Raw genomic sequence first — 18986 nt, forward strand, 5'->3', positions numbered from 1 at the left:
CTTACAAAATTACTCAAACTGATTAATCGATTATCAAAATAGTTGCCGATAATTTAATCGTTGACAACTAATCAATTAATCAATTAATTGTTGCAGCTCTACTACACAGGTCTGCAAAGTCTGGAAATGCATGGAAAAGAATTTTGTAATTTCCAGGTCTTGATAAATGTTGAAATTGCGCAAAATTTTGTTGTACTGTCCTGATATACAGCACATCGTCTATGATTTTAGAGCCCTGTCATCTCACATATTCTGATATTTTTGATGAAAATTTTCATCTATAAAGTGATATGACAGCTATTGAAGCAAAATCTTCACATGAAGAAATGAAGGTCTGGAAAATGTACAAAATTTTGAAACTGAAACTGTGTAAAGTGTGTAGGAACCCTGTACTTTCAAGGTGGAATCATTTAATAATTAGGGCAAAGTAACATCTGAAATATTGACCTGATGAACAGTCACAATGCTATTTAATCGATATTTTTTCATCGAATTAATCCGCATGGAACGGTCAAAGTTCTTATTTATCAAAATCGCTGTGGCAATGAGCAGGAAGTTATGGTTGACTGACATACCACGATGACCAGTATGTTTTTTTTTTTTTGGCCTCAATGTGAACACAGCATGAGTCAATACGTTATTGGGTGGAGGGTGGGGGGGGGGGGGGGGGGGGGGGTACCACTGGCTTTTGAGTACTGCAAATAATCCCTGTTAATCCAGACTCGCTGACGGTTTTGGGAGTTCCTTTAGCCTTTTTGTCCATGTTAAAGCGGCCTTGACTTTTTGGGAACCCCTTCAGTTGGGGGGGGGGGGGGGGGGTCGGGGGATCAGTATCTTTAATTACCATAGCATCCCACTGAATTATTAACCAACCGACACCTTCTGCTGGATCCAGCTGCTGAGTAGTCCTTGACATAGTCCATTATACATACTGTTACCTCCTACCCTCCCTCAACTTACCACACATTCACATGTGTTCTCATATTGTACACACATGCACACATAAGCATGCACATACAGTACATACTTACAAGGGATTTGCATGTCAACACACACACACACACACACACACGCACGCACACACCACAGTTCACTCGTCCCCTGTTCAGAGCACTGAGAGAGGTTACAGTAGCCAGTGAACACAATATGAAATAAAGTGTAATAGGAATGATAATATTAATAACAATAGTAGAAGCGATAAGAGTTCCTGTTTTGTACAAGAGGCACCTCTGTCCTACATTTTACAGACACATTCAACATTGTTCTGGTCGAGCCAAGCCAGTGTGTGTGTGTGTGTGTGTGTGTGTGGAGAGAGTGAGGAGGGGTTATTACAGATAAATGTGAAAACTGCTTCCCATTATGATGTGATTGTTTTTCTAGAAAGGGCCTCTCATGGTTTCTATTTACATAAAACTATAGATCACATTGCAGCAGCCATAATGTAGACCCAGTCTGGTTCTATAAGGGCAATGCCTTCACTACAGGACTCTCCAACACATCTTGGTGAGCTTGTCATGGATCCTTGAATCTATTACGCCTATTATATTAATAGTGAAGTCCAATGCAATGGACTATGGGCACTGTGCTGCTCTATAATGTATGTCCCTGACTGTTTGACTGCTGTGAATCGTATTGTGTATTTTCTTTGTTCAATTTCCAAATGTTTTTTGTGAAAACGGATCTCGATCTCAGTTAGACTACTTAAAAAAATGTGGGGAAAATGAAAATGAAATGAAATATTTTTAGATTGTGGGCATTTTGAATTTTGGTTAGCAGGTAACGATGTCAGCTGTGTCGTCTTTCACATCTTCACCTGTCTCCATTGTCAACACTGTAATTAGGGCTGAACAATTAATCAAAATTTTATCGAAATCGCAATATGGCCTACTGCAATTTTCAAATCGCAGGAGGCGCAATATTTGTTAAAGGTGAAATGTGTCAAAATAGCATTTTAAAGTAAATATTGTGGTGCTGCAGAGATGTCCTGGCCTACACATCATATTCTACAGACTTAAGAAAACATCTTTGTTTGGTGCAGATCCCCGCAAAAATCACACCATAATCATTTTAATACGCTTTTCAATGAAAATGAGAATAATGATGTAAAAATTATCATTCCCTCTAATATCGCAAATCATATCGCAATTGCAATATCAGTCAAAATAATCGCAATTTGATATTTTTTCAAAATCGTTCAGCCCTAACTGTAATGCGAACTGGCCTTGAGAGCCAGTGTGTACTCTGCTTAAATGTTTTTTCCTGATTTTTTTTCACATGCACCTGCCACTCCATATGTGTCCATCATAGTGCTACTGACAGTATTCAATTACAGTTGTAGACATTAAAGCAACCCCACTTTTTACTGCACATCCTGCAAACCAGTGATTTACTGCTGAACTATGGCTCCATACCTCAAAAACCATCATCCAATCAGAAGGCACAAATACCGATCTCGTGACATTGTTTGAGGAGTTACATGTCTTAATATGCCGACTGTATTGTATTTTACAACACTGGAGATAGAAGCAACTTCAATGGTAGCTAGAGGAGAGATGCAGGGTAAATACATTATGGGAGGCTTCTACAATGGCTACTATTGTACATTCCCACGCAGCCAGCTTTGTAGAGAAAAAAACAACTATTTGGCTCCCTCTCACCAATAGTATAAAAGCTCTCAATTGATGAGTGGGCAATGTAGGTAGGAAATGCATGAAAGTGAGAGTACTCTATGACTACAAAAATACACAATCACCTCAGTTGGCCAACATTGGAAAAAAACAAAACATAATAGTAGAATGTGCAAATTGTAAACATAAGTGGCAAAAAGACTAGTTTAGTCTTCCCCGGGCACAAGCAATCAAGTCATCTGTCACTATATATAATATATATAATAGTGTGAGGGAAGAGGGAAATGTTTCACTGGAGGAAAGTCGGACGAGTTATCATCAGGAATGGGCAAGTCTGTAAAGAAAAGACTGTTGTGTGTGTTTGTATGAGTCAATAGAAGAGGTTCTGGATCTTGACATTGAACTGTTAATTTCCAGGCCTCTTTTACACCTGGCATTACTGTAACATGCGTCTCATATCAGGATTGTGTCTGGATAGAGTATGATTTCGCTGGATTATATTAAAATACCAACCAGACCCTCACCAAAATGCAGATTGCTACACGCCACCTCCTCTCGTAATATTTATGGTTTTAAAATTGACATTTAACACCTCATCTCTCTTTTTCCCCATCCATGACTATCCCGACAATCCATTTTTGCCACGATACTGTCTGAGCAGTCTGATTTGAGTTGGTTGGATCGGTTTCCGTGGTTGCTGTATGTGTATTGGAGACGCAATGCATTGCTAATGTGGACAAATGTGTCTCTGACCGCCTCTGGAGCTGGTTTAGGTGATCAGATCTTCAGTGCATCTTGGGTATATTTACACTTGGATTGAATGATTACAATCCGATCACCCAGGATGTAGGTTAATGCCAAGTGGAAAGGAGTTTATGGCTACAATCACAATCGCAAGCCTTCATGCTCAATTCTGAAATGCTGCTCATATCGGATTTTTTTGACGGTTGTTCATATCTATTCTAGGATGTAACCCATATCCAAAACCAATATGAACTGCAATAATAACAACATACGACATCAGTTATGGTATGTGCAATCTCAGAACCCATCGTCTATCAGTCTGACGACGATTAGACTCTGGGGGCGACGGCCAATATTTCGGGGTTTCCAGTTTCCAGTTTCCAGCGGACATCTGGGCCAAGACTTCCTCTTCCGTGCGCCGGTCATTGTTTACAGTCCGATTAGCAACTTGGAACGAGAATGGAGTCGGAGTTGAGAGACGACGTCTCATATGCAGATATCTGTTTATAGAGATTAGCCGAAATGTCGTCTGGACCTAAAACACCTACAAAAAGTATCACTTTTATCCTTTTATCCGTTGTCTCTCAACTCAAAGTCTTGGCCCGGATGTCCGCTGGCTACACCGGAAACCCCGAAATATTGGCCGTCATTCCCAGAGTCTAATCTTCGTCGGACCGATAGACGATGGGTTCTAAGATTGTGGTATGTGCCTTTGAGTTTGGACTGAATCGAGGCATCTCCCCAAATACCAATCAAGTCGGCTTTCTTTCCATTGCTGTGTCTCGTTGTCCTCCATGCTAACACTAGCTTCCACATATCCATGTGGTCCAGATCTTTTTGCTGTTCACACTGATTAGAAAACATCAGATCTGTCTCACATGTGAGGGAGAAATTCAGAATCGGGACACTTTCAGCTGCAGTGTGAACGTAGCCTTTGTGTACTGCATATTACGACAGCTTAGTGCTGGGGTGAACTGAGCTTAGCTGTGGCGGACTGAAGGTAGGCTGTGGGTTGATTGACAGCGGATACAGCCCGTGGTGAAGCAGGTCCCCGTACGAAGCGGCGGTCGCCACCGGGTGCCGGTACATGTGGGCGGGACTTGCGGCCGCCTGTGCCAATAGCTGCCTCTGCATCATGAAGGAATGGATGGCAAAGGGCGGGACCAAAGGGGAAAGGACCGCTGCTGATTGGTTCTTCAAGTAGTGGAGCGGGTAGTGGGGGTGGGAGTGCGAGGAAGCGGGGTACCCGGTCATTAGAGGGGTCCTCAGGGTGTCCCCGCACAAGTCCTGAACCTGAGAGAGTGCGAAGGCCCCCGCCGGGTAGAGGGCGGCGGGGTAGAGGTGAGGCGTGGTGGGGGTGGGGAGGAGGGGGAGCGGGACAGCCGCGCCTCCCGTTGCCCCCCCCGCGGCGCCTTCCGCAAAGCCGCCGCCGATGTGCACGTGAGGAGCGTGCATGTGAGGAGCGCGCACGGGCTCGGCGAGGGACTTCAGGATGACCGAGTCGTCGTCTAGCTCCTCGGGCGTCCGGGCCTTTCTAGGGGGAGACGAGGAAACGACGACGGCCTTCGGAGCGGCCGAAGACGAAGACGAAGACGAGGACGAGGACGAGGATAACGAAGATACAGAGGAGGCATGCATGGGCGTGACGGCTCGTATCTTCCTCTCGGACACGCCGTTCTCCAGCTCCTCGAGGGGCCGTTTAAGGGGTCGCGCGGCACCGATGTTCTGCGGCGTGACCTTCGACCCCAAGATGGGTCTGACGGCGTGGGTCGGGTCATCCATTTTGTTGTACAGTTCAGCGGCCTCCATTCTTTCTCGCTCTCCTCTCTCTCCTCCCGTTCCTCCTCGATGTCCCTCTACCCTTCCGAACTCCCCGACTTGACCGTTTGCCATTTTCTCCGCGGCCCTGGGACGGGGGTCGGCCTTCGCGTCCTGTCTGGGAGCGTGCGTGTGAGCGAGAGCGTGCGCAGGAGCGTGCGAGTGCGTAGCCGACGCGATCATCGGCGGAACCCGGCACGCTCTCGGGTGATACGCGGCGCCGAGGGCCCTGTGGCCGTTCTGGTAGAGCGGCGGCGGTGGCGACGGCGCGTCGTTGGACAAGCGAGTGCTCTCCGGATGCATTGCGGGACGCGGCGGGGGATGGGAGGAGGAGGGGTGAGGATGTGATTTGAGAGGAGAGGACTTGGGGAGGCTCAGATCTGTGGGTTGATCATCGGCCGCTGCCGTTCTTGGATTATCGCTGTTGGTGTTGGCGGATTTGTCCTGCAGACCCATGTGTACGGAGTAGCTTGAGTCATGGTGGGCGACAGCGTGAAGGAAACTCGCTGAGCTCTCTGTGTCTCTAGGGAGGCTTAATCCTTGTTGCTGCCGTCGCTTAGATTCATCATGAGCTAGCTCATTACTGAAGCTTAAGCCGTGCTGCTGCTGATGCCGCTGATAACGCTGTTGTGATTCTGCATCGACTAACTCGCCGGGAAAGCTTAAGGCTTTTTGTTGATGATGTTGTTGTGATTCTATATGGGCTACCTCGCTTAAACCTTGGACCTGTCTCAGCTCCAGCCCTTTCTCTAGCCCCTGCCCTTGCCCCTGGCTTAGATGGTTCTCAACGTTCCTGTACAGGCTCTGGAGGTGTGAAGAAGAGGAGTAGAGGTCGCCGATGAAGCCAGGAGTCCTGCCGGGCCGGGGCGCCTCCGGAGCGAGCGGTGGGGGCGAGGGACGCTGGTGGTACGGCTCTTCTGGATGGGAGTGCGCGATAGAGGGGTGAGGTGGCGGGGGTAAGTAATGTTCGTGAGGAGGCAAAGGAGATGTTGCTCTTTCTCCTCTCTCCATCGCTCTATCTCTCTGCACTCCCTCACTCCTCTCCTCCGCCCCTCGCGACTTGAAGCTCTGCGCGTGCTGGATCACCGAAGGACGGCTGAGCACCGCCGCCGCCGCTGACGAATCGGCGGCCGCGATTGGCTGCCCCGCAGGCTCTTCCGTGCCATTGGTCAAAGCGGAGCTGATGAGCGGAGGGGGCGGGCCGAAGGAGGAAGAAAAGTGGTTGGGATTGGGTAATCCGGTCCCACTGACCTGCGATAGGAGCTTTTTCTTAGCCAGGGGAGACATGATCCCTGGGTTGACCCTAGGGGGGTAGAGGAGAGACGTGAAGCCCAGAAAGGCGTCCTCTCTCCTGGGTAGGTCGGCTGGCTCGCTAGGGGGGTCTGGGACTGTTGGAGACTGCAGGGCTCTGTGTTTCAGAGTGGGTGAAACCATGCCAACATGGCACTGGTCTTTTACTGCTGCCTGATCCTGCTGCCATAGGTCCACAGCTGGGCAGGTGTGGTTTAAAACCTTTGGAGTGACCAATGGGAACTCACTCTTTTCTTCCTTTGTCATTGCTGGAGTTGGCAAGTAGGAGGGGTCACACCCACTGCTCCTCCTCTTCCTCCTGTCCTCTTCCTCTTCCTCTTCCTCATTCAGCGTCAGTGTCTCGCCCTCCTCCTCTGCTGGGCTCCGTCTCTCTCTGTTAGCATGCGGAGGTCGGGGGGGATCCAGGCGGGTGACGAGGATTTGGGGTTCGACTTTCAGCCGAGAAACTTTTTCCGACGACTCCTGCGAGAAGGAAAGAAAAGGCGGGGGGAGAAAGGAAAGAAAATAAATGAGGAAAGAGAAAAAAGGATTGTTAGAAATGAGACATGAGGAAACATTTTTTTTTAAATTGCTGGCAGAGTTTGTCCACGGAGGTTCTACAGTGCAATCAGCATGCTTTGCCCGTGTCAAATAACAGCCGTGAACCTCTTCCTCACAGCAGAGCTAGTTTATGACAAATCATACCTAGTTAGAAACAAAATGCATAAAAGCACAGATGTTGCTTTGGGGGAAAGTGAGTGTTAAAATTGTTAAAAGGTTGTTTTTCAAAATGCTACATATGAAAATATTCCCAGAAATGTGTTATTCAGTCTATCTAAACTGTGGAGAATAAAGTATGCAAGGTGTTATATTGTCAAGAAGGGACTTAAAAGAATAATTTTTGAACATTTTGTGCTCATGATTATTTTGGAAAAGGGATGTTGCTTTTTTAAATGGTGCTTTACTCTGAATGAATCTGGCAGACTAGAGCATATTGCTGCCACTCGCTCATTAATGGAGAATTTATATTGGATGATATAAAGCAGTTCAACAGATTTAGCACTTTCTACTCTATGAGTTGATGTTTCTCATGCCGGCTTAACAGTTTTAAAAGAAAAAAGGAACCTAACTCTTTGGCCCTGTTTTCTTTGGAAATGAGGCCAGTGACATTATGTATGAGTAATGGTGTCCTGTATTTGACCTGGTTGATTTAGTGTGTCAGTGTTTTCTTTGTGATTCCTTATCAAAAGTCAAATAAAATCCAAGGACTGATTGAAGTCTCCAGATGAAGAAACATTGTTGGCCCATACACTCTTGTACAGTCAGTCTGTGATACGTCACTAAAATATATATATTTTCCTATCTTTCAATGCCCATATTCTTACTGAATAGGTTCTAGTGCTGTGATTGTTGGCTGTATTCTGTTTAATACCTCCCATTTGCTCTATTCTTGTTTATATTCCATTTTCCTTTGCCGTATTCCAAAAGAAGAAAACCGCTACTGTCCTGAACCGTAAATGTACATGAAACATTCAAACTGACAGTGTTCAGGCAATGAGCTTTGAAAACATCATTCATCTGAAATACGGGAGAAGCTACAGTGAAAGTCTAGTTTCCCATGCTACAAGTTACTTCTCACTGGAACAAGCTGAACTTCAGTAAAGCTACCCTCAAGAGAAATATAGCTTTGATAACTGAACTTAGAAAAAGTAGTTCAAACTACAGTAATTTGTAATATATGATCATATCTACATCTGCAATGTTGTATAATACAAAATTGCATGACTGCAAAAATACCACTGATTAGAATGATAATTTGTATTTTATTAGAAATAAAGTGCAGGGAATGTTGACTTTGTTTCTCATGGCTACACACAATAAACCTGCAATTAACTAAAGTCGGCAAATCTTAAGATGAAATAAATGCAATTCCTTTCTTTTCTTTTATATACAAAAATAGTTGGTAGTTGCCGTAGGTAACTATGCCTCAAAATGACAAAAAAAAGTAATAAACAAGGGAAAACATGATCCGAATTTTAATGTAGCTGATCTAACACCAAGTTACAACAAAATTTAGTTCAACTATTAGTTTAATTACATGCAGTGGAACCACTCTCCACACTCTTTGCTTGACAAGGAATGGTAATATTTGAGTAGAGAATCATTTAAGGCACCATAAATGAGGATTGCATACCACATTTACAAATAACAGATAAATTTGCCAGCGTGCTCTCTCTCTCCCTCTCTCTCTCACACCACTAGAGGGAGTAGATAAGCTGTGGGTTTCAGTCACTCTTTCCAAAAAGGGTACTATATGGTACCAGAAAATGGTTCTATAGGGTTGTACCATAGCGGAGCCCTTTATGGTGCTGTAATGAACCCTTTTAGAAAGGTTCTCTGTAGCACCATGCTCAAATGGTTCTACATAGGACGTTTATGGTGCTGTAAAGAACCGTTTTAGAATGTATGAAATGCTCCAAATAAGCTGTATTATAACTTCATTGTTATTATTGATTGTTACACGGTTATAACGCATACATACAATACATGGGTTCTTTGATTAGGTTAGTGGTTCTATAGAGAACTGTAGTGACTCAAAAGATCCCTCTGATTTGTTACAATCAGAAACTGTTAAATCAGAATAAAGAACCCAGTCTTAACCCAATTCTTAACACTGCTGGTTTGGAGCATTTCATGCATTCTTAAATAGCACCATAAAGGTTCTCTGTAAATCATAGTGCAATAGAGAACCTCTCTAAAAGGGTTCTTTACAGCACCATAAAGGTCCTGTGTAAAACCATTTAGCATGGTGCAATAGAGAACCTTTCTTAAAGGGTTCTTTTTAGCACCATAAAGGGTTCTGCTGCAGGCCTAAAGAACCATTTTCTGGTACTATATAGAACCCTTTTTGTAAAGAGTGTGCCGAGACTGATGTAGAAGGCTGTTAAATACTGCCTAGAGGAACTACTTAGCTTATTGTTAGAGGAAGAGAAGGATGGAAAGAGATATAGGAGGAAAAGAAACACTAGGAAGGAATAAAAAGAGAAAAAAAAGGAGGCGAAAGAGGGAAGGTGAGGGAGAGAGACTGGGATCAGCTGTTCCTGAATAGTTTTTCCATGATAAAACATATTCTTTGAAGTTTGCCTCTCACTGACACTGAGTTCCTTTATCTTCAACTCTGAGAACCAGGAACAAAGATGTGTTAACTTTTGAAATATTAATATTCACCTTAGATTTGACACGTCCCTACATCTTATTCCTGTTAAAAGGGCACAGCACAATGCAGTGCCTTGGAGCATTGCTAGCTTATGGATCATAGGCTTTCAGTATTTAAATGTGACGTTATTTGATGCAGCAGTGCTGGAGAGCAACTCCCCCAACTTCATTATACTTTTGTTTTATTTAACCCACTCTATCATCCACATTGCTTTTGACTAAGTTAGAAATTCCAGTCCCTACTGCATGCCGTTCTGCATATTGTCCACCTCCATTACCTCAAATCTCCCATGCATCATAACCTTTAGATGAGGCCAGGGGGTTCTTTAACATTTTCTTTTTTTGCTTGGAACTAGGGCTAGATATCGTTTGTATATGCCATTGGCTTTTCTAAATAGAATCAGATCACACTGAAGTCATGTTAGGGAAAATGAAAGATTTTCTTGTAGATTTTTAAGATTTTTGTTACCTTTTAACACATTTTACACCCCCTTTCCACCTGACATTAACATGCATTCTCATGTCAAGATTGTGTCCAGATATAGAGCTGGATTACATTATAACACTTGACGTAAAATATGTCTCCAGTACAAACATTAAAGTTTGTAGTGAATTGGACTGTGAATGGAGGTGCTATGTGTATCATTTTTAAACATCATTACATCATTGTCAAATGAATTGTGATGCCTTGGTATAATTACCATAAACATGGTAGAGAGATCATGGTGGAAGCAATCGGTAGCCTCTGTCTCTCACCAGTGGTGTTGTTAGTGCTAGTGTTTCTCCAAATCAGTACCACATTTCCCATAAACCCCTGTGCTTCCTATCACAAGGAGGGTGTTGCTTCTTTGGTCAAAGGTCATGTTGGAAGTCATTTTTCCAATCGGCCTTTCACTTCTACCATCTGCCTTTGCTAGAAACTCTGAAATCTTTAGTTCCAGAAGAACAGCGCCCTCTTCCTGTTTTGTGCCGTAAAGCAATCCAGCAGATTTCCCTCCAAATCAGACCCAGTATTATACAATGTAAAATGCAGTGTAGAGGCCTCAGAATCAATATGGATACCAAAACTGAGTATGGTGCCAGTGCACTTTTCAATACCCAGCTCTACCTGGACTAACATAGGAAATGTAATCTTTTGCTCTGACGTTCAGACTCATTGAAACTCATGTCATTCGCCATAATGTATGAGAAATATTTTAATGTAATATACAGATTTTTTCAATTTAATCCTTTTTGAATATGCTAAATAAAACCTTAACTGTAAAATGTTGAAATGAGATATGAGGTAATAGCACCGGTGAGCCCCTTGCCCCAGGCCAGGAGTTATTGTATGACGCATGACCTTTGAACCCCTTTGACCTGTGAGGTCATCACTGGAAACTGGAGACCGGGAGCGGGAGAGGAGTTATGGGTCAGTTCAAAACTATGGGCTCAGACTCACACAAACACACACTGTAACACACATATAATTACAAATACACTCTTCAGAAGAAACCTTTCACCATTTTCACGCTGTGCTCTGGTTATTCTATTACTATTCTTTCAATTTTAAAATATTGCTTCAGTATATTTCTATCCTTCCCTCCTCCCAATCTCTCTTTTTCCAGCTTTTTTTTTTTTTTTGAGAATTCCATTTTGGCGTATGTCCTACAGAAATCCCTTAAATGTCCCTGGGATCAAGCTAAACCACTGAAAAAGCCATAGAAAAAAATGTTAACAATAAATGTGCCTCAATGGGGAAGACAATCAGCTCAACTGTGTGTTTTTTTTCCTTAGAAGTTTCTGCAATAAAAGTTTTCATTTCACTCTTTGGTTTAATGTACAATTAATTACATATCCGGACAGAGAAAGGATAGGGAGGGGGGGGGGGTGGGGGGGTGCTTTTAAATTCCACTGCATACCAGACATATGAGATACAGTATGTATTTCTGAGAAAAAAAACCCACACAGCCCCTTTTTTATTACAATGTGTCTTTGTCTCTCTCTTTACCACAGCCATGAATCCAGCAGTCATTTCACGCATGCCACAGAAAATGAATATGCCGCTCATATATTGTATCACTCCCAAATGTAACCGAGAAGAAAAAACAAGAATTGATACTTTACGGGGGGGGGGGGGGGGGGGGGGGGGGGATGTGAAATGTCCCTTTTCATCCGGTCGTCTGTAATCATCTGGTTATTCATGTGAAAATAATAACATCATTCTCATTCCTCGCACAGGGCGCCGGGGTTTCATCTCTCTCTCTCTCTCTTTCATTTTTTTTTTTCTCCTCCCTATCACCTCTCTCCCCTTACCTCCCTCCCTCCTTTCCCCGTCTTTCTGTCCCTTCATCTCCCTCCCTCCCTCCCCTCTCTCCCCTCTCTCTTCGGCCTCCTCCGTTTGTTTTTTGCGCCGCTCAACTGGAGAGGCATTTGCAAATCGCGGCGGATTTATTGGTTTTTCGGGGCGGATGAAAATAAGCCGGCGGCGGTTTATTTAGGAGGAGCTGAGTATGGCATCAAATTCATGTCTCCATTACACAGAAATATAGTTATGGCTGGCTGGCGGGATGTGATGGCAAGTTATTTCCACAGAAACCGCTGCCTGGTTAAGCCCTCTCTTTAGGGAATCAAATCTGACTACAGTAACAAATCTGCGAAAAAAACATACTGCAAATACAGATCTGGGGGAGCGGAGAGGCAAAAGGAGGAGGTTCTGCTGTGGTTCTCAACGTGGGGTCCGGGGACCACCAGGGGGTCCTTGAGGGCATTCCAGGGGGTCCCCAGCAAATTGATGAATTGTTAAACTTCATTATTTTGTCATTTTAGAGTGACTATTTTGATCATAGTTTCACTGTTATCTCTCTACCTACAGTACAGATAGTCATGGAATTCTGGACAAAATCATATCTGACAATACAAATATTCTCAGATTTGGGTCCGAGAGACAAAATCTCATCAAATGGGGGTCCGTGGCTCTAATGTGGAATAATTAGGGGTCCTTGATATGAAAAAGGTTGAGAATCACTGCTTTAGAGGACGTTTTAGAGAGAGTTCATCTCATGAACTCGTAAAATCTGAGGTGTTGGTTCTTCTATTTCTATGCCAGGGACCTCCAAAGAGATACACATTGGAGCATGGAGCCCCATTTATATCCCAAATTTTATATCGCGATGCTGTCCTGACAAAATATTGCGCTATATCATATTATCGTGGAAGGGAGTGGGGGTAATTGGTCTTTTTTTTTCTGTTTCTAAGTTTAAAAGTTTGCACAATTGTGATCTAAGCAACACATGGTTCCACAGCCGGGACGATGTGTGTGTGTGTGTGGGGGGGTGATATTCGATACTGCAGAAAATATTGCGATATTTTGTGAATATCATGAGTAAGGCTGGGTATCGGCAAGGACCTCACGATACGATACGTATCACGATACATGGGTCACGATACAATTGCGATACGATACATATTGCGATACATTGCAATACTCCACATAATTTACTGAAAATTAAAAAATAGAGCTGAAAATACAACTTGCTGTGTACCACCTGGGTAGTCTAATATGTACATCACATTATATTGATAACTCAGCGGACAAATTGAGTCAAAACTATTTAATTCAAAGGGATTTGAGGGAAATTTAAGGACATTTTAAATCAGTTTAAAACATGAATAATTTTTTTTATGTATCGATACGAGGGGCTAGAAAATCGATACAGTATCATGGAAAAAAATATTGCAATACTCAGCTGTATCCATTTGTTTGCACAGCCCTAATCATGATATTTTCCTAGCCTAGCTGCCCAAGATATGACTTTATACAGAATGACCTAACTACCTATACTGTGGTTCAGGTGATAACCGTGGAGAGACACCAATAATCAAAACAGTCATCATTAGACATTCTCTCATTGTGCTAACTTGTAGTGAAATGAAACTATTCCTCATTTTGCTGCCACAGCTCTCTCGGCTGGCAGTACTACAGGCTCCGCCCCCTCTCCTTGCCCCGAACGTCAGATGATTGGTTGACTCCAGTGAAGTGAACTTTCTATATCGCTAACTGACCGTCTTCTGACTGGCCTGTGTCATAGGCGGCCACTTTGGTATAACAACAAATTTAAAAACAAAATGTTCATTCATTCAGTCAAACATCCAAGAGGTGACATGTAAATGAAAAACATCAGATTATCCATTTACAGAGATATTCCCCCTTTGAAGGAAAATAACAGAGTGAGATAATTGATTGACTGACTTACCAGTGTGCTCTGATCCTGAACCAAGGTTTCATCCTTCTCAGGGCGGGGCTTCTGCTTCACCTCGTTGGTCAGCTTGGTCTTGGGGGCGTGAGCGTTGACACCGTTGGACGATTCTGTGCCGGAGCCCGCCTCCTGCTTCCTGGGTTTGGTCAGGGGGAGGGGCTTGTCCTCCTCTCCTTTGGTGAACCTCTCATAGGGCAGGATGAGCCTGGCAAAGAGAGACGGACAGGCGAACGGACAAATCAGAGCGGGGATTAGGTCGAGACGGTGCAGTTATGATGCGTTTATGTTGTTATGATGAAGGGATGGTGGGAGTGAGTAGGAGGGATATTTTCTTTAGTTTGATGAAATTTGATGATGTAACTTTGGTTGTTCCTGGTCTATTCATTTATTATATATCTATACTGTTATCTATACTATTTATTCATTTCTGTATGTATTTATTTCTGTATTTACATATATAAATACAGATAATGCAGGGTCTGTCAAGTCTAACTGCCATTGGTTGATCAATATCAGAGTGCGTAGATCGATTGGACTTGCCTTGCTCCTCCACTTGCTAGATTATGTTAGTACACTAATGGCTCCATACAGGCAAGCGAGCCAGTCATCTGCTGAAAATGCTAGTCCAGAATTTTTTATTTATTTTTTTATTATGATTATTATTGTTTATTTATTTGATGTACAGTACTTGTTTATTAGTACTATTTTAATTTGTTTGTTTATTCATTTATTTTTTGTTTTGTCCCTTTAATCCTTGTCATTTTGTTTACTTACCGCTAGTTTGTTGTTTCTCATATTGGCTTTTTTGCACATCTATATCAGTCAAGTCATATAAGATCCATGGCATATGTATGTGTGCTAAATGTTGATGTGTCCTACATGTATGCAACTTAAGAAGTAGCCTGTGTATGAGCTTTGACTTATCTCTTTATTTTCACATCTCTTATCTATCATTCTGTAATTGTTATATTAATACTAGTCCATTTTACCAATGGCTATTTGGTCCTATGTATCTATGTATGGTGGATAGATAGACAGACAGACAGATAGACAGATAGATAGATAGATAGATAGACACTCTTCCCTTTTTCCAAAAAAACATATATCCACAAAAAGAATTCAGTATTAATTTCTGCTATTAATTCTCCCTTTTGCTATATATTTTCTCAATACCAAGCTCTTTCACTATTCACATAAGAGGAGCTAAAATTTAAAGACAGTGACAAGTTCACCAAGACGTGTTGGAGAGTCCTGTAGTGAAGGCATTGCCCTTATAGAACCAGACTGGGTCTACATTATGGCTGCTGCAATGTGATCTATAGTTTTATGTAAATAGAAACCATGAGAGGCGCTTTCTAGAAAAACAATCACATCATAATGGGAGGCAGTTTTCACATTTATCTGTAATAACCCCTCCTCACTCTCTCCACACACACACACACACACACACGCACACTGGCTTGGCTCGGCCAGAACAATGTTGAATGTGTCTGTAAAATGTAGGACAGAGGTGCCTCTTGTACAAAACAGGAACTCTTATTGCTTCTACTATTGTTATTATATATTGTTAATATATATTATCATTCCTATTAAACTTTATTTCATATTGTGTTCACTGGCTACTGTAACCTCTCTGCTCTGAACAGGGGACGAGTGAACTGTGGTGTGTGTGTGTGTGTGTGTCATACCCTGTGTATGTAGAATATGCATCTGTACATATTGTGTACAAGTGTGCATGTGTGAGCTAAGTGTACAGAGAGGGGAGGAGGTACTATATAATGCAATAATTATGGTTTGATTCTAATTCTGATTCTAATGAGGCATTTTGATCTGATTCAACAGCAAGACATTATCCTTGGTTTCAATGGAGAGAGTTTTAGTGTCCCATGGTTTTTCCAGCCTGCCCTTGTGGCCAGAAGCCTGCATCACTAAGCTCTAGCTCTTTATCTTATAATAAAGGGTATAGCTTTAGTTCAGTTCATTTCACTTTATTGTGTGCAAGGGAAATTCAGCTTGCACCAGGATATATGGTGGCAGATACAATGGATGTGTAAGGAGAGAGTAAAGAGGAATACTGTATGTGCAAAATGGCAAGTTTTTTGCAAATTACGAAACCTGTTATACTCAATAGAAGGTGACATCACCTGGAACCAAAGATCAGCCAATAGCAGATGGCAACTGCGATAACACGCTTTTAACCTTTAGATGGCAGATTCTTAGAGAAGATCACCGCACTCACGACTGTTGAATGCGTTAAGGTGCCAGAAGACCGAAGAACAGTATTAAGGAAGAAGGTTCTGCGCACCTAGATCCATGTTAGTTTCTTTAATAAATCAAGTGCCAAGCTTTCGGTCTTTTTTTTCTTGGCACTTGATTTATTAAAGAAACTTGCATGGATCTAAGTGCGCAGAACCTTCTTCCTTAACCTTCAGATGGCAGCAAATCCACAAAAAAGTGGTCCAGGGCTTATTTACTCTTGAACAACACTGCTCGTTTCTCGTTTTGTATGGTGAACTTAAACCAGTTGGATGGTGCTATGTGACCGGACGCACCTAAAACATGTGTGACTTGTTTACGTTTGAGTGAAGCGGCGAGAGGGGAGAGGGGAATCTGCAAAGAAACCGGTAAATTAAGTAGTTTTCACAAGAAGCGGGTTGTGTGCAGATAAGCTTGGAAATGTGGCACTTTCTGACCTATATTTGTATATTTACCACATTGCCGGTAAATGCACAAACTGACCGGTCCGTGTTTACATGTACCACAGTGTCGAGGAACGTACAAATTGAGCGGTACATCGGTACATTGACTGTTTTTCCACATAAACCATAACATATATATATATATACTGTAGCTAAATCTACTTATGATGGTAAGACAACACATGCTCATGTTAGCTGATCAACTAGAGATCACATTCAAATAAACTGATCATTAATTCATAAACTGAGCATTAATTACATTCTTTGGTATTTATTACATTATCAGCTGGTCAGCAGAAAGTGTTGGTTATCTTCTCTGTCCCTCCCTCCTTGCCTCCCTCACTTGTCTCTCTCTCTCACTCTCTCTCTCTGTCTCTCTCTCTCTCTCTCCCTGTCTCCTGTGCACTGTGGTTTGGCTGTAGTCCAGCTCCATATTGGATGGTGGCCCAGAAGGGACATTCATGTCCTGATCTAATTATGCACACAGCTGCTAAAACTGAACACTAAACACTCACTTTCTCTCTCTCTCTCTCCCTCTCTCTCTCTCGCTCTCTCCCTTCCTTTCAATTCAATTCAAGGTGCTTTACTGGCATGAAATACAAAAGTACATATTGCCAAAGCAAAGTCAACAAATTCAAATTCAAATGACAGTAATCACACTTGACCACATGACAGTGACGATGAACAATAACTGTACAATTGATATGTCATCAAATTAGTAAATATAACAATTATCAGTCAACCAATTTATCTAAATACATATATTTTTACACTGTCAATGGTTCTCCTGTCTGAGGCTATGACAGGCTAAGACATATTTTGCACATATTTTTTTCTCCTAATGTATAATTTTTCATTTGTTGGAAAGTTTTCAAACTATGCGCATATGGTTTTGAATTTGGGGAGGTAAATAGCTCTGATTCGTGTATAAAAATTGGGCAGTGCAAGAGGAAGTGCAGCTCTGTCTCCACCACCATTTTGTCACATTCCCTCAGTTTTTTTTATCAGTCACGATGGTCAGGTAGTCTGCCATCATGTACTGTCTGTTCAGGGCCACAAAGGTTTCCAGTTTGCTTTGGTATTGTGTTAATTCTGTCCAATATGCTTCATATTTCTCTTTTTGTTTTGTTCTAATTTGAATGGGCCACATGAACTGAGGTCTGTCCTGAGGCGGAGCAGTGAGCTCCAGGACCAGCTGGCTGATGGGACGCTTCTCACTGCTCAGCTCTTGGCATTTCAGGGCTTTGTAATGGTAGAAGTTAGGGTTGCTGTTTTTTAAGCGGTTGTAAAATTTGATGGCTCCTTTTTGAATATTGATTATTAATGGATATTGGCCTAATTCTGCCAATAACATGCAGAGTTCAGAACATATTTTGTATACCCAGTATGAACTAGGGCAGTGATTCTCAACCTTTTTCATATCAAGGACCCTAATTTAGTCCACATTAGAGCCACAGATCCCCATTTGATTGAGTTTTTGTCTCTCGGACCCAAATGTGAGAATGTTTTTATTGTTAGATATGATTTTGTCCAGAACTCCATGACTATCTGTATTGTAGGTAGAGAGATAACAGTGAAACTATAATCAAAATAGTCATTCTTCTACATTCTCTAATTGTGTTAACTTCTTGTAAATGAAATAATGGTGAAGTTTAACAATTCATCAATTTGCTGGGGACCCCCTGGAACCCTCTCAAGGACCCCTGGTGGTCCCCGGACCCCATGTTGAGACCACTGAACTAGGGACGAGTTAGTCACGCATGTCTAAACAGTCAAATAGCATGCCAGGGTCCCACTTAATTTTTTATATACATATATATATATATATATTTACACAGTTTATAGAACCACAAATATGTGCTGTAGGCTATAGTAGCATACTGTGCTTGTGTAATTTACAGACTGGTTTAATTTTGTGTTTGTAAATTGTGGTTGATGTATTTCTCAACTGCATGCTTGCTAAATGAAGAAAAAGAACATGAAAAATGAATTAAGATGATGACTATTGCCAGTAAAGTGGAGTCAGAAATATGGCAATGATGAGGACTCTCTCTCTCTCTCTCTCTCTCTCTCTCTCTCTCTTCTCTCATTCTCTCTCAACATCTCCATGTATGGACAAAACAGCCAGCTGCCCCCTTTCTTTCTCATCAAATAATGAGACAGAAATAGAGGGAGAGAGAGAGAGGGAGAGGGGGAGAGAGAGGGAGAGACAGAACAGATTAGACAGTTGCCCTCATAGAGAAAAATGCTTTAAAGAGTTCAAGAGATTGTAAGGAGTTTAATAATTAGGGTTAGACTGATATACAGGGCTGATAATGTCCTTTCATTAAATATGGGAGGCAGTTCCTATTGAC

At 42.3% G+C, this 18986-nt stretch overlaps 1 protein-coding gene across 1 annotated transcript in view; it reads right to left on the reverse strand.

The window, feature by feature from the left end:
* Window positions 1-3658: 3658 nt before the first annotated feature.
* Window positions 3659-18986, reverse strand: part of arid5b (AT-rich interaction domain 5B) — a 130869-nt gene continuing 115541 nt past the window's right edge. The window contains exons 9-10 of the mRNA XM_071539500.1: window positions 13931-14138; window positions 3659-6962 (exon numbers count right to left, since the gene is read on the reverse strand). Of these exons, the coding sequence (XP_071395601.1) occupies window positions 4320-6962; window positions 13931-14138 (2851 nt within the window). The 3' untranslated portion in view covers window positions 3659-4319. The remainder of the gene's footprint in view (window positions 6963-13930; window positions 14139-18986) is intronic.

Source organism: Centroberyx affinis, unplaced genomic scaffold (genome assembly GCF_046629955.1).
Source record: "Centroberyx affinis isolate AG114_WGS23_722 - 3 ecotype Tasmania unplaced genomic scaffold, CSIRO-AGI_Caff_v1 ptg003462l_1, whole genome shotgun sequence".
NCBI classification, from domain to species: domain Eukaryota; kingdom Metazoa; phylum Chordata; class Actinopteri; order Beryciformes; family Berycidae; genus Centroberyx; species Centroberyx affinis.